This window comes from Bos javanicus, chromosome 11 (genome assembly GCF_032452875.1).
Source record: "Bos javanicus breed banteng chromosome 11, ARS-OSU_banteng_1.0, whole genome shotgun sequence".
NCBI lineage: Eukaryota > Metazoa > Chordata > Mammalia > Artiodactyla > Bovidae > Bos > Bos javanicus.
In genome coordinates this window covers 68,813,613-68,827,767 of record NC_083878.1, presented here as the reverse complement: position 1 = coordinate 68,827,767, position 14,155 = coordinate 68,813,613, and the positions used below count along the sequence as shown (strand labels likewise).

The 14,155-nt window shown below is 52.4% G+C and overlaps 1 protein-coding gene across 1 annotated transcript in view; it reads right to left on the bottom strand.

The window, feature by feature from the left end:
• The window catches only part of GALNT14 (polypeptide N-acetylgalactosaminyltransferase 14), a 215,545-nt gene that overhangs the window by 45,490 nt on the left and 155,900 nt on the right, over nt 1–14,155 (bottom strand). The window contains exons 3-4 of the mRNA XM_061432922.1: nt 9,182–9,280; nt 514–581 (exon numbers count right to left, since the gene is read on the bottom strand). Of these exons, the coding sequence (XP_061288906.1) occupies nt 514–581; nt 9,182–9,280 (167 nt within the window). The remainder of the gene's footprint in view (nt 1–513; nt 582–9,181; nt 9,281–14,155) is intronic.

Genomic DNA, 14,155 nt, shown 5'->3' with positions numbered 1-14,155 from the left:
GTGAGACACACGCATACACATACCAACCCCATTGCATGTGTGTATAAGTCGCTTCAGTCGTGTCTGACTCTTTGCGACCGTATGAACTGTAGCCCACCAAGCTCCTCTGTCCATGGGATTCTCCAGGCAAGAATATTGGAGTGGTTTACCGTATCTTCCTCCAGGGGATCTTCCCAACCCAGGGATCAAACACGCATCTTTTATGTCTCCTGCATTGGCAGGCGGGTTCTTTATCACTAGCGCCACCTGGGAAGCCCACCGACCCCATTAAGAATCTACAATTCAGATCTGGTTAGGTCCTCAAAGACTCATAGCAGAGGACCTGAGACACTGTTTCCCTAACGTAAGGTTCATGTACTTCTTGATTCACAAGGACACTCCATGTCCTCCACACCTACGACAAACCCAGGCTTTCCTCCATCCCCAGGGAACTTGCAGGTTCACCTCTGCCCGCGACACAGAGCCTGGGAACAGACGCTTGTGTCCATAGCACAGGACAACCGTGGTACTTACGGTCATTGCTGAAGTCATCCACTAATATGATTTCCTGGATGAGATTCATAGGGGTGCGGTTTAATATGCTGTGAGATGGAAAGAAGAAAGATCACTGCGACTTCTGGAGTCAAATCTACGTATCAACTTGAGCTTTAAGTAGACGCCATTGTATCTGAAGAATAAAGACTCTAAGCAACCCAAAAACTTCTCCGGTCACATGCTCACCTTTGAGCCACTGGGATACAACTCTGCGTTGTCTTGGTGAATATCACAGCACCCACCTAGCACCCAGAGCTCCAGAGTCACACTCAACAACCCTCCCTCTCCCCGAAATCCTGAATCACACCAGTGACCCAGAATGTGCTGGTTCTCCTTGAAAATATCACTCAGATCACCTTCACCTCTTATGCCTCCATTCTGGTTCAACCTCTTTTGCCTGGTTTTTTAAACACATATTTAAAAAATTTTTTTATTCATTGGTTTTTGGCTGTGCTGGGTCTCCTTTGCTGCAGGCAGGCATTCTCTAGTTGTGATGATCAGGGGCTACTTTTCCTTGTGGTGCACAAGCTTCACATTATGGTGGCTTCTCTGGGGAACACAAGTTCTCGAGTGCAGCTGGTTCAATAGCTGCAGCGCACGGGCTTAGTTGCTCCATAGCATGTGGGATTCTCCTGGACCAGGGATTCGAACCCGTGTCCCCTGCACTGGCAGCCTGATTCTTAACCACTGGACCACCAGGGAACAGACCACTGCCTGTTTATTTGCAGTAGCCTGACCTGCTGCCAGGCCATCCTCCTGTGACCTTCAGAGTGAGCTGTCTGAAGCACAGATCTGATCTTCAATCGTGCAACTTCCCTCACTAACGCAAATAGAGAAGTTGACAAAAAGGCTCCCCACGATCTACACCCCAAACCCTCAGCCCGCTCTTCAAGGCCTTTCCCAGGCTGGAGCCAGCCCCCTTTCCAGCCTCCTCACGCCCAGTGCCTTTGTCTGGAGACATCCTGCGTCTTACAACTGAGGCCGGTTCCCCTACTGCTGTCACAGTGTGAGATGCCCCTTGTCTGTTACAAGGACCCATTCAAATGTCACTTCCTCTCTAACAGCTTTCCAATCCACTTAGTGAGAATGAATTGCTTCCTCCTCCGGGATCCCTCAGCCGTTTGTATCTGAAGCTTCCTGCATCTCTCACGGCGGCCTGACTCTGAGGGCTGGTTTCCTGGCCCGTCCAGATGGTCACCTCCCAGGGGCAGTGGCCTTGTCAAGCTACTCTCTGTGTTGCCAGAGTGCAGCTGCACCTTAGCCCATGACCGTTCCCTCCAAGGATGTTTAGTGCACACCTTCTTTGTGCTAGGCACTGCGTACGTGATGCGGATCGAGGGAGACGTGAACCCGGCCCTCAGCAGCTGTGGTCTAGGAGCTACTTACTACAAGCTGTGTGAACTTGGCCACGTTACTTTCCTGCTCTGTGCAGTAAAGTATTCCCATCCGTGAAACAGGGATAATGAGAGTAGTACCCATCATTCATAGGGCTGTAGGGAGAATTAAAGGGGAAAGTTTCTAAAGCATTCAGCACAGCGTCTGCTGATATCAGTGATAAAAAGCTGTAACAATTATTACTGTTTTCTGGATCAGTGGTGATTTTTGAACTGACTTCATCTCCCTTCCTGAGCTGGGAATCTGTTGCCTCCAGGCAAGACTAGGTTTCCGTGTTTATTCTGAGGCTCAGTCCTTACTGAGATGGCTGCATCCTGCTTCTCTAAACACACCAAACCGTGCGGTTCCTCGGAAACACTCCTGGGCCGTGCCACCTGCCACAGGATACCCAGAGCCCCGTGTGTAGTGGGGAGGGGTTCAGATAGGCCTGGCAGAGGTGCTCACCAAGCCCTGTTTCTGGTGAGCCGTCCTTTCAAAGCAAGATGCAGAGACTTCCCAGGAGGAGAACTTCCCCTGGAGCTACCTTTATTTATGAAGCCTTAATTCTCACCATGGCAACTAGAGTGAGGTGGAGAGAGGAACCCCAACCCCAGCCCCTGAGCCCACTGCTGTTGGAAGGTGAACACCCGGAGAGCAGGAGGTGGTGCGAGGGGAACCTCACCACCATCATCCAAAGCAAACACGCCAAACTCAACAACCAGCCCTCCAATCAGAGGGTAGGGGGAGAGGGAGGCAGAGAGAGAAGGAAAACTTGCTGGAAGAATACCCTCTAATGAGGTTTGATTACGGCTGTAGCTTCTCACGCGATCTGCGTCCCCCTCCCCCTGAATCCCTGCCCGCTCTTTGAAATTCAAGAGTTCTCTTCTGTGAACATCAAAAGGTAAATCGCGTGCAGCTCTGCGCTGGTTGAACTGAGAGATGATTAGCGAATAAAAAATGTCCAGAGTGTAAAAAAGGAAGAAGAAAAAAAAAAAGAATGAAATTGTCAGCAGTAAGTGCTAATTAGACTATTTCCTGGTAACACCTGGCTGGTTTTTGCTCCTCTAAACAGAGCAATTGGAGTGATGGGGTGGGGGGCGGTGCCGAAAAAGTGGCTCGGGGCTGGGAGGAACTGAGATGGGCAGGGGCTTTGGGCACCTGGGGTGGCTGGAGAAGGAGAAAGGTCAAGTCCAGCCCCGGGGACCTGGCTCAGGTCCCCGGGTGGTCCCCCTGGGTCCTCTCTTCTGTACACCCTACCCTCATCCCTGCCACACAGACCCTGGGGGTTTGCACCTCCCTCTTTCCTTTGGTCTTACCAGTTCTCTGTCAGGACACCTCACCAGCCCCTCTGCAGCCAAGCCAGTCCTCCTTTCTCTCCATGGCTCGGTTTTTCCCTTACTTCAACCCCACTGTGGCTGTTCTGTGCCCCTTCCTTTCACAGTCTCACAGGGAAGTGGGTGCTCGTCTCACAGGCACATCCCAGTCACTGGAGCCCGGGAATTATCCAGGAAATGGGTTTCCTATCCACAGCTCACTCTCTGCCAGAAGGTAGCTGCCCGCAGGGTCTACACTTTCTGCCCACTGCACCCTAACCACAGCTCCCCCCGCCCCCCTCTCCAGCCCCCCCGAGAGGAGGCTGGTTACGGCAGCGTGGGAGGCCACGCGGCCTCCACCATCTACCAGTGTGCGATCCTGAGCGGGACGCCGGGCAGCTCCCAGCTTTCATTTCCATCTGTAATTACATTTTCCTTGTAAAGGCAGGCGATATTAATACTTGACCTACTTCACAGGCTTTTGTGTGTATGAAATGAGGAAATGTATTTGAAATTGCTTTCTGAACTGCACGGGGCTCTATGCAGGCAGCATTTATCAGACGCTCCATAAATGCCAGCTGAATGAAGACCTGAGGCTGGTTGACAGTTGAGTTTAGTCATTCTGGAGTCAGGCCATCTTGGGTTCAAGTGCTGTGTCTGGGTTCAAGTGCTGTGTCTGTGTATCTGCCATTCACTAGCTGGAGACCTTCAGGAAGTATGGAACCACCAGCACAACCGCCTCAGCCGCAGGAAACACAGGAAACGAGCTTAGCACCCTGCTTGGCACGTAGCAGCCGCTCTTGGAATCTGGAGCTTGATAATTGTGACGATACTGTCTCCCTGGTGGCTCAGATGGTAAAGAATCTGCCTGCAGTGCAGGAGATCCAAGCCCAATCCCTGGGTCAGGAAGATCCCCTGGAGTAGGAAATAGTAACCCACCCCTGTATTCTTGCCTGGAGAATCCCAATGGACAGAGGAGCCTGGCAGGCTACAGTTCGTGGGGTTGCAAAGAGTCAGACACAATTGAGCGACCAAAACTTCATACTTCACACTTCACTTCTGGTTCTCAACGTGTGATCCTGGAGCTAGCACAGACTCATTGTCACCTGGGGACTTGTTAGAAACACAAATTCTTGGGCCCTACTCTAGATGTATTCAGTTGGAATATGTGGGGATGGGGCCCAGGAAACTGTGTTTTGACAAGCCCTCCAATTCTGATGTCCACTCAAGCTTGGGAGCCATGGCATTAGAACCCTACTGTCTTCCTGGGCTGGAGGTGCCTCATGGCACGTGCTGTCGCCCGTCCAGGCTCACTCTGTGCCAGGCATTGTTCCAAGGCCTTTAACCACCTGAACTCCTTCACTCCTTGCGACAATCATCTGAAGCTGTTATTAACAGTATTCCTGTTATGCAGAAAAGGAAACTGAGGCAGAGAGGTGAAGAGGTGCCCAGATGTCACACAGCTGGTAAGGACAGAGTGGGAATATCTATCTGGCCCCAGCATCCAATTTCTTCACCGCTTTAATCTGAGAGATTGCTCCTCTAAATCTAGATTATTACGAAAAGCCACAGCGAGGAGAATCAAGATATAAACTGGCCATGCTCCAGAGCCCCCATGGGAGGCAGGGGGCAGGAGGATGCCCCAAAAGGAAAGAGGAGGCCCTAAGTCTCATAAATATACAAGGACTCGTGGCAGCAGCAGTGAAGAGAAACTGGTGTTCAGGGCTTTTCTCTGTCCTTAAGTGAGAAAAGTGCCCTAACTCATCAAGACCACGACTCTCTCCCTCCCCCTATCGCCCACCCCATTGTGCCTCTGCCTGGCTCTGGGTGCCCTCATGTGCACCTTCCCAGCCCCCTCCCCTGGCTAATGCAGGAACTTGGGCAGGGATGGGCAGAGGGACCAAGGCCTGGCCAGGTGCTGGGTGGGAGGAACCAGAGGGCAGCTCAGTTCTCCCCACCCAGTTCCTCAAGCATCTTTCCCTTGCCAGAGCCTGGCAGCAAAGCCATCTAAATTCTAGAGAACTAAAGATGAAAAACGGGCTTCCCTGGTGGCTCAGATGGTAAAGAATCTGCCTGCAATGCGGGAGACCCAGGTTTGATCCCTGGAATTGGGAAGATCTCCTGGAGAAGGGAATGCCTACCTACACCAGTGTTCTTGCCTGGAGAATTCCAGGGACAGAGGAACCTGGTGGGCTATAGTCCATGGGGTCACATGACTGAACAACTTACTCACTCGAAGATGAAAAACACCTTAGAAAAGATCCTTCCATCAATGACAAAAGTGAGACAGGAAGTGCTCTTCATTCAATTCCCTCCCAGTGGCTAGTGATTTATTTGTGTGACAGAACAGGGGATACAAGGGAAGTACGGATTCCCAAGGCAAATGACACCTGGCTGTGGAAGTTGCCAGAAGTAATCATCCTCGCCTCCACCCCTAAAAGTCACTTCCACTCTGCCCACTGATGATGTTAAGACCATCTGTTCACACCTGGCTCTTGGGCCCCCATTCTGCAGTTTTCATGGACCACAGGGTCTGAGGCGGGAGGCTGGCTCACACTGAAGTTCCAGAGAGGCAGAAAAGAGGTCCTGGGTTCAGCCAGCAAGGCACCCAGTAGAGTGTGGTGTAGCATCTGGCACTTCATGGGGCCTTCTGAAAAGTATGCCCTCCCCCTCCACAGTGCAGGGCACCAGGGCCTCTGGGGAGGCCCTCCTTCAGGCTGGTGGACAGAGACACTGGGGCAGACCCCTACTGCCCCGGATTCCCCCCAGGAAACCAGAAACCTGAGTCCTGGCTCTTGCACTTCCCAGCTCTGGGGCCTTGGCCTCCATTCACTATGCGCACCCTGACTTCACAGACTCTGATGGGGCTCCAAATGAAGTGAGAGATGGAAGGTGTTCTGTGGACCATAAAACTCAGCATTAATATTAACATATTAATATTATTATCATAAAGTATCATTATTACTATTATAAACCGCTGGAGGAACAGCAGGAAGAAAAAGAGAAATACATCTTAGAGCTGAAAGGGATGAGTCTGGGGGCAGTACCTGAAGTGCCCCCGAGAACATAAACACAGTGTAAGGAAACATGGGGGTTGGGGTCCTCACATTATAACAGCCCCTAAATGTCCAAGGATAATGTCTTCTTGTGGTAAATGTGACAGAACTTGAAACATGAATGGTATTTTTATCATCATCAATACCAATGTGGCTAACAACATGCCCAAGGTCACAAAGCTAGGAAATGGTAGGGTGGGGACTGGACACAGGTCTTCAGATCCCAGGTGGGGTGCCCCTTTAAAAGTGCTTCAGAGCCATACAGACCCAGGAATGGCTGCTCTAGGCCAGCACAGTTCTCAGTTTTTTACCCCAATTAATCAGGGCAGCTCTAAGCTGAAAGACTGATCTGGATGCCACAGGGAGGGTAGGTAAGACATGAATAGGATACAGGCCTTCACCAACAGTTCACTGATTATGTCTGGGAAAATGCATTAAGTGCAAGAGTTGAGATATGCAGAGAAGGAGCCCAGAAGAGATCCCTGAAGGAGTGTGAGTGTGTGCGTGTGTGCGTGTGTGTGTGTTTATGTGTGTGTGTGTTTATGTGTGTGTGTACTGAGCGGGATGGAGGTGCATGGCCAGCCTGGAAGGTAGGAAGCCTCTCTCGGATGCTCTGGTGTCCTCATGGAAACATCCGGCAGACATGCCCAGATGCGGCCTTGCATGGCAGGGCAGGCTTTGGTCTGGCACTGTGGAATCACTTTCCTCTGCTCCCCATGGACCTGCTTTGTCTGCAAGGTTCAGAAACTCCATTCTCCCTTCAGCAGAAGCTGCTGCTAAGTCTCTTCAGTCGTGTCTGACTCTGTGCGACCTCATAGACGGCAGCCCACCAGGCTCCATAGTCCCTGTGATTCTCCAGGCAAGAACACTGGAGTGGGTTGACATTTTCTTCTCCAATGCATGAAAGTGAAAAGTGAGAGTGATGTTGCTCAGTCGTGTCCGACTCTTAGCAACCCCATGGACTGCAGCCTACCAGGCTCTTCCATCCATGGCATTTCCAGGCAAGAGTACTGGAGTGGGGTGCTATTGCCTTCTCCCTTCAGCAGAAGAAACCTAGGTAAATCATCAGTTGAACCACCGCTGAGCCCTGTGCCCCCACACAACTGCACCAGCTCACATATCACAAAGGCAGTTTATTAATCTACGTCCAGACTCACGGTGACAACTGACAGTGACTTGGGACATTTTCTTGTCAAGAGCTGAAGCCTTGCTGGGAAATCAAATTCGAATCAGGCAGTGGCTTGTGGGGTGAATGCAGAAACCAGGGCAGATGGGACAAACAGCTGGCAGGAGGAACCGGTCAGTCTGAGGCCAAGGATAGCTGGGCACGGATAGCTGCCCCCAGAGAAGTGGGAAGTGCCAAGTTGAAGACAGCGCATTTGGGCTGTGCCCTCTTGAGTTTTCAAGGGACACTGTGACCCTACATAGTGGACATGCATCATGAGTGACAGGTAGCGCTGAAGACACTGCCCACCATCAGAGTCTGCCTATTACCGACACCCTCCCAACACCTGGACCGCCCCACCTGCCCACCGCCATGCCCATACGGGAAGGAGAGCGGAAGGTGTGGCTTGGTGATGGAAATGGCAAGAGGTTTGGCTGTGCTTGATCGTACTCTTGGCCCACATTTAATCTCACCTCCTTCTCTCTGGGATCAGCTGACCATGTGATGGGCTAGCAGATCAGGACAGGCTGTAAGGGGCTGTGTCCCAGGGATGTGGGGCAGTTTACCCCAAGGCCAGCCCCTTGCTCTGCTGGAAGTGTGACTGGGGGCATCCCGATGCCAACTCCTCCCCCAGAGAAGCTGAATGCCACCTCTGGGACTAGCCTTGCCCTGTCAAGCTGCTGAGAACTCTGAGGTCAGAGTGCAAGGGTCAAAACTCTGCCTCACCATTGTCAGCTGAGCAACAGTAGGCCTTAATTTAGTATCTCTGATCTCAGTTTCCTCCGCTGTGAAGCGGGCACAGCAGTGGCCCGTCCCTGAGAGCATGAGCTCAGGCGCATCTGCCCTCCAGGGGACTCAGTTACAGTGGCGCCACCTAAGGGGCCAGTGATGCTGAGGACCTGAGTGAGGGGGGCGGCCCAGGTGATGCTGGAGGGAGGGCGGCCATGGGAGGGGCTCCAGAGGAGAGGAGGGGGTGCGGCGTGGGGAAGGGGAGCCAACACAACCCGGGTCTTCTGAGAGGCGGGGGAGGCAAGGCTTTCCTGGCCAAGTCTCCAGGGCCCCGACTGTGTTCTAAGAGGAGTTCTGCTGAGGGTGGGTGGTGCATAATGAAAATCCACGCAGGCCACACACAGTGAGAAAACACTGATCCGAGTGAGGGCCTGGCTCTGACTAGGAGCCAAGGGTGGACAGAGAGGCCTGAGGGGGCCTGGGGCTGGAATACAAGGTGACCAGCAAGAAAGTGGACATCAGCTGTTCCCTTCGGGCTGATCTGACCTGCACCACGGTCCCTGGTTGGGGTGCAGGAGGCAGTGGAGGGGCAGGGGCTGGGATGGGCACACCTGGCAGACCAGAGTTCTAACCCCAGCTGAATGCTGGGGGTGGAGGATGTGCACAGCCTCTTGGGGCTCCAGCTCCCTCGTTGGCTGTGAAAATGTGAACTCTTGTCCTAGAGGCAGCCTGTGCGGTGGTTAAGGGCGAGTGCCCTGGGGTCAAGTCCTCTGTGACTCTCAGTGACCTTCCATAAGTAGCCTAATGCCTCGGCCTCCGTCTTTCCTCCCATATAGCAGGATAAAGGCCACCCCCATAGGCATGTGAGGAGTGACTGCCCTAGTGGACGCACATGGAGTGCGCTGAGCAGCGCCTGGCGGGTGCTTAGAAACACTTGAAGCAGTCCCCAGTAAGCAGACACAGCCTCACCGAGGGCCAGCCCGGAGGCTGACAGACAGGAAAGCTCTTACCTGCGGATGGTTCTGAGCAGAGTGGAGCGGGCCTCGTTGTGGAAGGCGATGATGATGCTGGTGGGAGGGAGGTCTGCGCAGTACACCAGCAGGGTGCATCTGGAGAAGGAAAGACAGCCGGACAGGAAGGACTTTAGAGACAGAGCAGACATAAAGGGCTGGAACCGTGGGCATCGCTGGAGTGGATGATGCCTGGTGTCTCGTGGGGCCACAGCTGCACAGCACCATGTAAGACCCCAGAGCCTCACCTGGTCCTATAGCATGGAAAGGAAGCTCTGAGAATGATTACAGCGGGATCTCCTACCAACCTCGGGAAACGGGCTTAGAGTCAAATTAAGTGGATATACAAGCCATTTTTGGGCTTCCCTGGTGGCTCAGATGGTAAAGAATCTGCCTGCAATGCAGGAAATCCGGGTTCGATCCTTGACTGGGAAGATCCGCTACCCACTCCAGTATTCTTGCCTGAAGAATTCCAGGGACTGAGGAGCCTGACGGGCTATATTCAATGGGAATGCAAAGAGTCAGAGACGACTGAGCGACTAACACACAGACCCTAAAGAAGGCTGAGTGCCGAAGAATGGGTGCTTTCCAACTGTGGTGCTGGAGAAGACTCTTGAGAGTTCCCTTGGACAGCAAGGAGATCAAACCAGTCAATCCTAAAGGAAAAGAGTCCTGAATATTCATTGGGAGGACTGATGCTGAAGCTGAAGTTCCAATACTTTGGCCACCTGATGCAAACAGCTGACTCAGTGGAAAAAACCCTGATGTGGGGAAAGATGGAGGGCAGGAGGAGAAGGGGGTGACAGAGGATGAGATGGTTGGATGGCCGACTCAATGGACATGAGTTTGAGCAAACTCCAGGAGATACTGAAGGACAGGGAAGTCTGGCATGCTGCAGCCCATGGGGTCGCAAACAGTCAGACACGGCTGAGCAACTGGACAACAACCACAGAACATCAGTGCAGGACTTCCCGCATCCCTGAGGCATTGCACAGTGGCTTCTGGCAGCCGCAAAAGCCCACGCTCAAACTCAGGCTCCGCAGCCCAGTCTATGCCGATCTCGGCCTGCCGAGATCTCACCATGTTCTGGGCAAGCAGCTCCAGCCCACCACACCGTGCTGATTCCCGACCTCCTGCTGCCCCAATACCTACACCAAAATCTGGCACGTTTAAAGAGGCTGAGCCCTAAAACTCGGCATATGCAATAAACCTGTGTCTTGAAAAGACATTCATTTCCCCGTGTCCAGGATCGTTCTGTATGACAATTACATCTAGGGTAATTTGAACTTAATACCTCACTGCAAGTGAAAATTGTAGCCCGCAGCCTGAAAATTACAATAATAATGGAAATAAACCCACCTAGTGAGGCCGGTGCCACCAGGGGCAGTCCCTGGGCAATGCCGCCTCTCTTTTCTCACTGTTCCAGGGGTAGTAAATGAGGATGTAAATAAGAGATGTTCGGTGAGCCAAACATGTCCTCTGCCTGTTTTTCCATTTCTTTCCAAGTATGGGGCTTTTGGGGTCCAGAGACCCAAGGATGGACTTCAAGGGGACTGTGAGCCCTCTGAAATCATCTGCAAACTTGTATATGAATATGTGTTTGTTTTTTCCCTGGGAAGATCATTCATAGCATTCAGCAGATTCTCAAAGAAGCCTGTGGACTGAAACACTTAAGAACCTCAATCCTAGGCCAATGGGCCTGACACCCCTTTGGCCTCCCTGATAATTCTGAACACCTTTTCCTGTAAGGGCAAACCCTGAACACAGAGGATCTAAGCAAGGCTGGATGGGCCCCTTTTCCTGCCTTGGAGGCATCCAGCTGAGACACAGTGTGGCCCCACAGGTGCTGGGGGAGCAGAGGGAGGCAGGCCCCTGAATGGGGAGTAAAGAAGGCTTCATGGAGGAGGAGGTGCTGGGCTCAGGGTGATGTAGGGATGGATGGAGAGATATGGGGTACAGCCTCCCCATCACAGCACAGTTTTTGGACCTGAATGCCAGATGCCCAGAGAAGCAGCTCACAGAATACTGACCCTGGGGGGCCTAGATACCACTGAGCAGCTCTGTGAGATGGTGGGTCAACCACTCGCCTCTCCAGGCTGCTGTCTGCTCATCTGTAAAACAGGACTTGGGACCACGGCTCTCCTGCTCAAGTTTCTCCAAGCATCAGTAATCAGAAGCTTTGATTGTAGCTGACATTCAATAAGTGTGGTTGATTCGAACAAAATGCTGCAAAAACCATTCGGCAGCTGAGGCTCCACTGTGTAGCTGGACATTCACATTTATTAATACTTTTCTAAGACTCATCTGGAACGTGGAGATAAATTTTCAGTTGTAGATTCCCCCCCTAGATTGTGACAATGTTAGGTGCTTAGCTCGACAAATAATAACTATCATGATGTTGAACATCACACTGAAGCCTGCAGTCTCCTCCTCCCATCAGGTGGAGCCAAGTCTTCCATGGGCTGGAAAGGCACCTTCGGTGAGTGGCTCTGCCCTGTCCCGCCATGGGTGAGGGGCACTGGGAGGCAAGAGGGGCAGAAGAGAGCAAAGAACATAGCATCCGTGTTAGAGAAAGAAACCTGGGCTGTGACACTGATGCAAATCCTGGATTTGCTGAAAAACTGGCTGTGTGCCCTTGGACATGTTCTTTCTCTTCTCTGACCTTCAATGTTATCACCTGGGAGAAGAGGTGAAGACTGCAGAGAATGCAGGCAAAACATGTGGTATTTCACAGCTGCTGAATAAATGGTGGTGAGAATTATAACTTTTGACTACACAGTGGCTGAACTGTCCCTCCAGGCTACGTTCAACGCTTATGGACTAGAACTGCTAACTCAAGAGTTCAGGAAAGGAAGGGACTTGGAGACAACCCAGTCCAGCCTCCTAAGCTGGGCTGAACTTGGTGGCGTAACAAGCCTCCATGGGCACCTGTGCTGCTGTGCTCCCGGGCCTCAGCCCCCTCCAGCCTCCTGCGCCTCCAGGATAAAGGACACAGGCTCTTCCTGGAGGCAGGGCAGGAGCCCCATGCATGTCTCCTGCGTGCACAGGCCCAGGGAAGGTGAGCTCTAGGAGGGAGGTGCCTTACAGCTCCTGGCACAGGGTAGTATCTTCCTCCTATCCCTGCTCACAGCTTAAGTGCCTGGACTCATCCTTTGTCTCCTCTGACCCTCACCACAGCCTCTGAGAACCTCCACTCCACAGAGGACAACTGAGGCTCGGGATCTTGCTCAAAGTCCCGCGTCTGGTGAGTGGCTGAGATGGGCTGCGTCCAGGTTCCAAGACTTCTAACGTGATATGTGTCCCTAGAACCCCTCTGTGACCTCACCCAGGTAAAGGTGCAGGAGCCTGAGGAGCTGATGCTGGGCAGGGCCCCCCTTCCCAAGCCCTGTGCACAAGCCACCTGCCTGCCCTCCAAGGTCCAGGGGGAGCTGCAGAACCACTTAGGGATGAGCCCCGGGCACTGGCAGCAACAAGGCCGAGGTGCCTGGAAAAGTCCTTAAAACTGGTTGTCGTAAGGACAGTCAGATGGTGCCTGGGCTTTCTGTGAGAGGATCTAAAAGATTAATCAAACAGCTAGATCTATTAGGGGCACCAGGGGAATGGAGACAGCTGCCAACACTGAGATCTGGCGCCGACAGACGGATGAGAAAGCATGTTTATAATTTATTAAAGATTCAGGGGTTTTACTGGAGAGAAGAGCTGTGAGCAGCAAAGACTGGGGGTGGGGTGGAATCGGGAAAGGAAGGGCGGGACCACCGCTGTGTGTGCAGACAGATGCCAGCCCGGAGCTGCCGTCCTGACTGCCACAGCAGCTCCTGAATAATGCACGCTCCTCCGAGCTGATTTTCCACGGGTAGTTTCGTGTTTTTTTTTTTTTTTTTAAAGAGTCAACTGACTTCATTTCTGCAAGTTCAGGTGGGTCTCCCAGTGCATCCTAACCATCCATTTCTTGAGTGTTCACCATCAGTTATCCACTGAGGATGCTTCTAGAGAGGTGCTCTGAGATGCTAACCCCTGGCATGGGGTCAGAGCTTCTTCTTCCATCTCTTTCCACCTCTCCATCAGCCAATCACTGCTCTGCTGCCTACCCTGCCTCGTCTCTGCACCTGAATAGGTGCCAAAGCGGGGATGTTAGAAACATACCAAGCGAGGATGGCTGTCAGTTAACCCAGAAATGTAATGTGTGCACATGCCTTTTATTTTATTGCACAAGCTCATTAAACTGACAGTCACCCATAAACAGTGTTCTGATGATCTTCATCCCCATTTTATCATCAGGCAGGAGGGCTCCTGCCGGGCCTGCCCACAATGTGCCTGCTGGGGCTACGACCGTGGTCCTCTGCTTCTTGGACACACGCTCTTCCCCTGTAGGATGCCACCCTTATGGAAGAAAAGAAGTGGTCATCAATTATAAACATTCAGGATTTTATTCTCGAGTGTAAAAGCAGGAGGGACTGACGGAGAGGCAGACTCAGTAACTCTGAAGCAGAGAGGACAGCGTAATTACTGTTACTAATATGTCCAGAACTGACAATCCTCTGTATCCAGAAGGCAAAATCTTGAAGGGAGGCTCTAGTGTCCCAGAGGGGAGGCTGAGATCAGTTAGAGAAAGGGGAAAGGTCACGCAAAGATGCAGTGTGACACAGTGGAAATCAAACAGGCCTGGGGTGGGACACACTGGGCCAAGCCCTCATCACTTGGGAGCTGGAAAGCAACTGCTGTGATGAAATGATCCGCTTCAGGGAAGGTTTTTAAATGACCATTTAGTGATCCCTGCTCAGGCGCTGTCCTGAGCACCTGCATATTTAATGCTCACAACAGCCCTACAAGTGTAGGGGTGGAGGGTGGAGAGGCACTGTATGGATTTGCTCAGGAGACTGACACAGAGAGATCAGGTAACTCACTGCAGCTAGTGAGCCCGGGCCTGCCACACATCCATGTCGCCAAGCCACCACCTCTCCGTGCCGCTGGCCG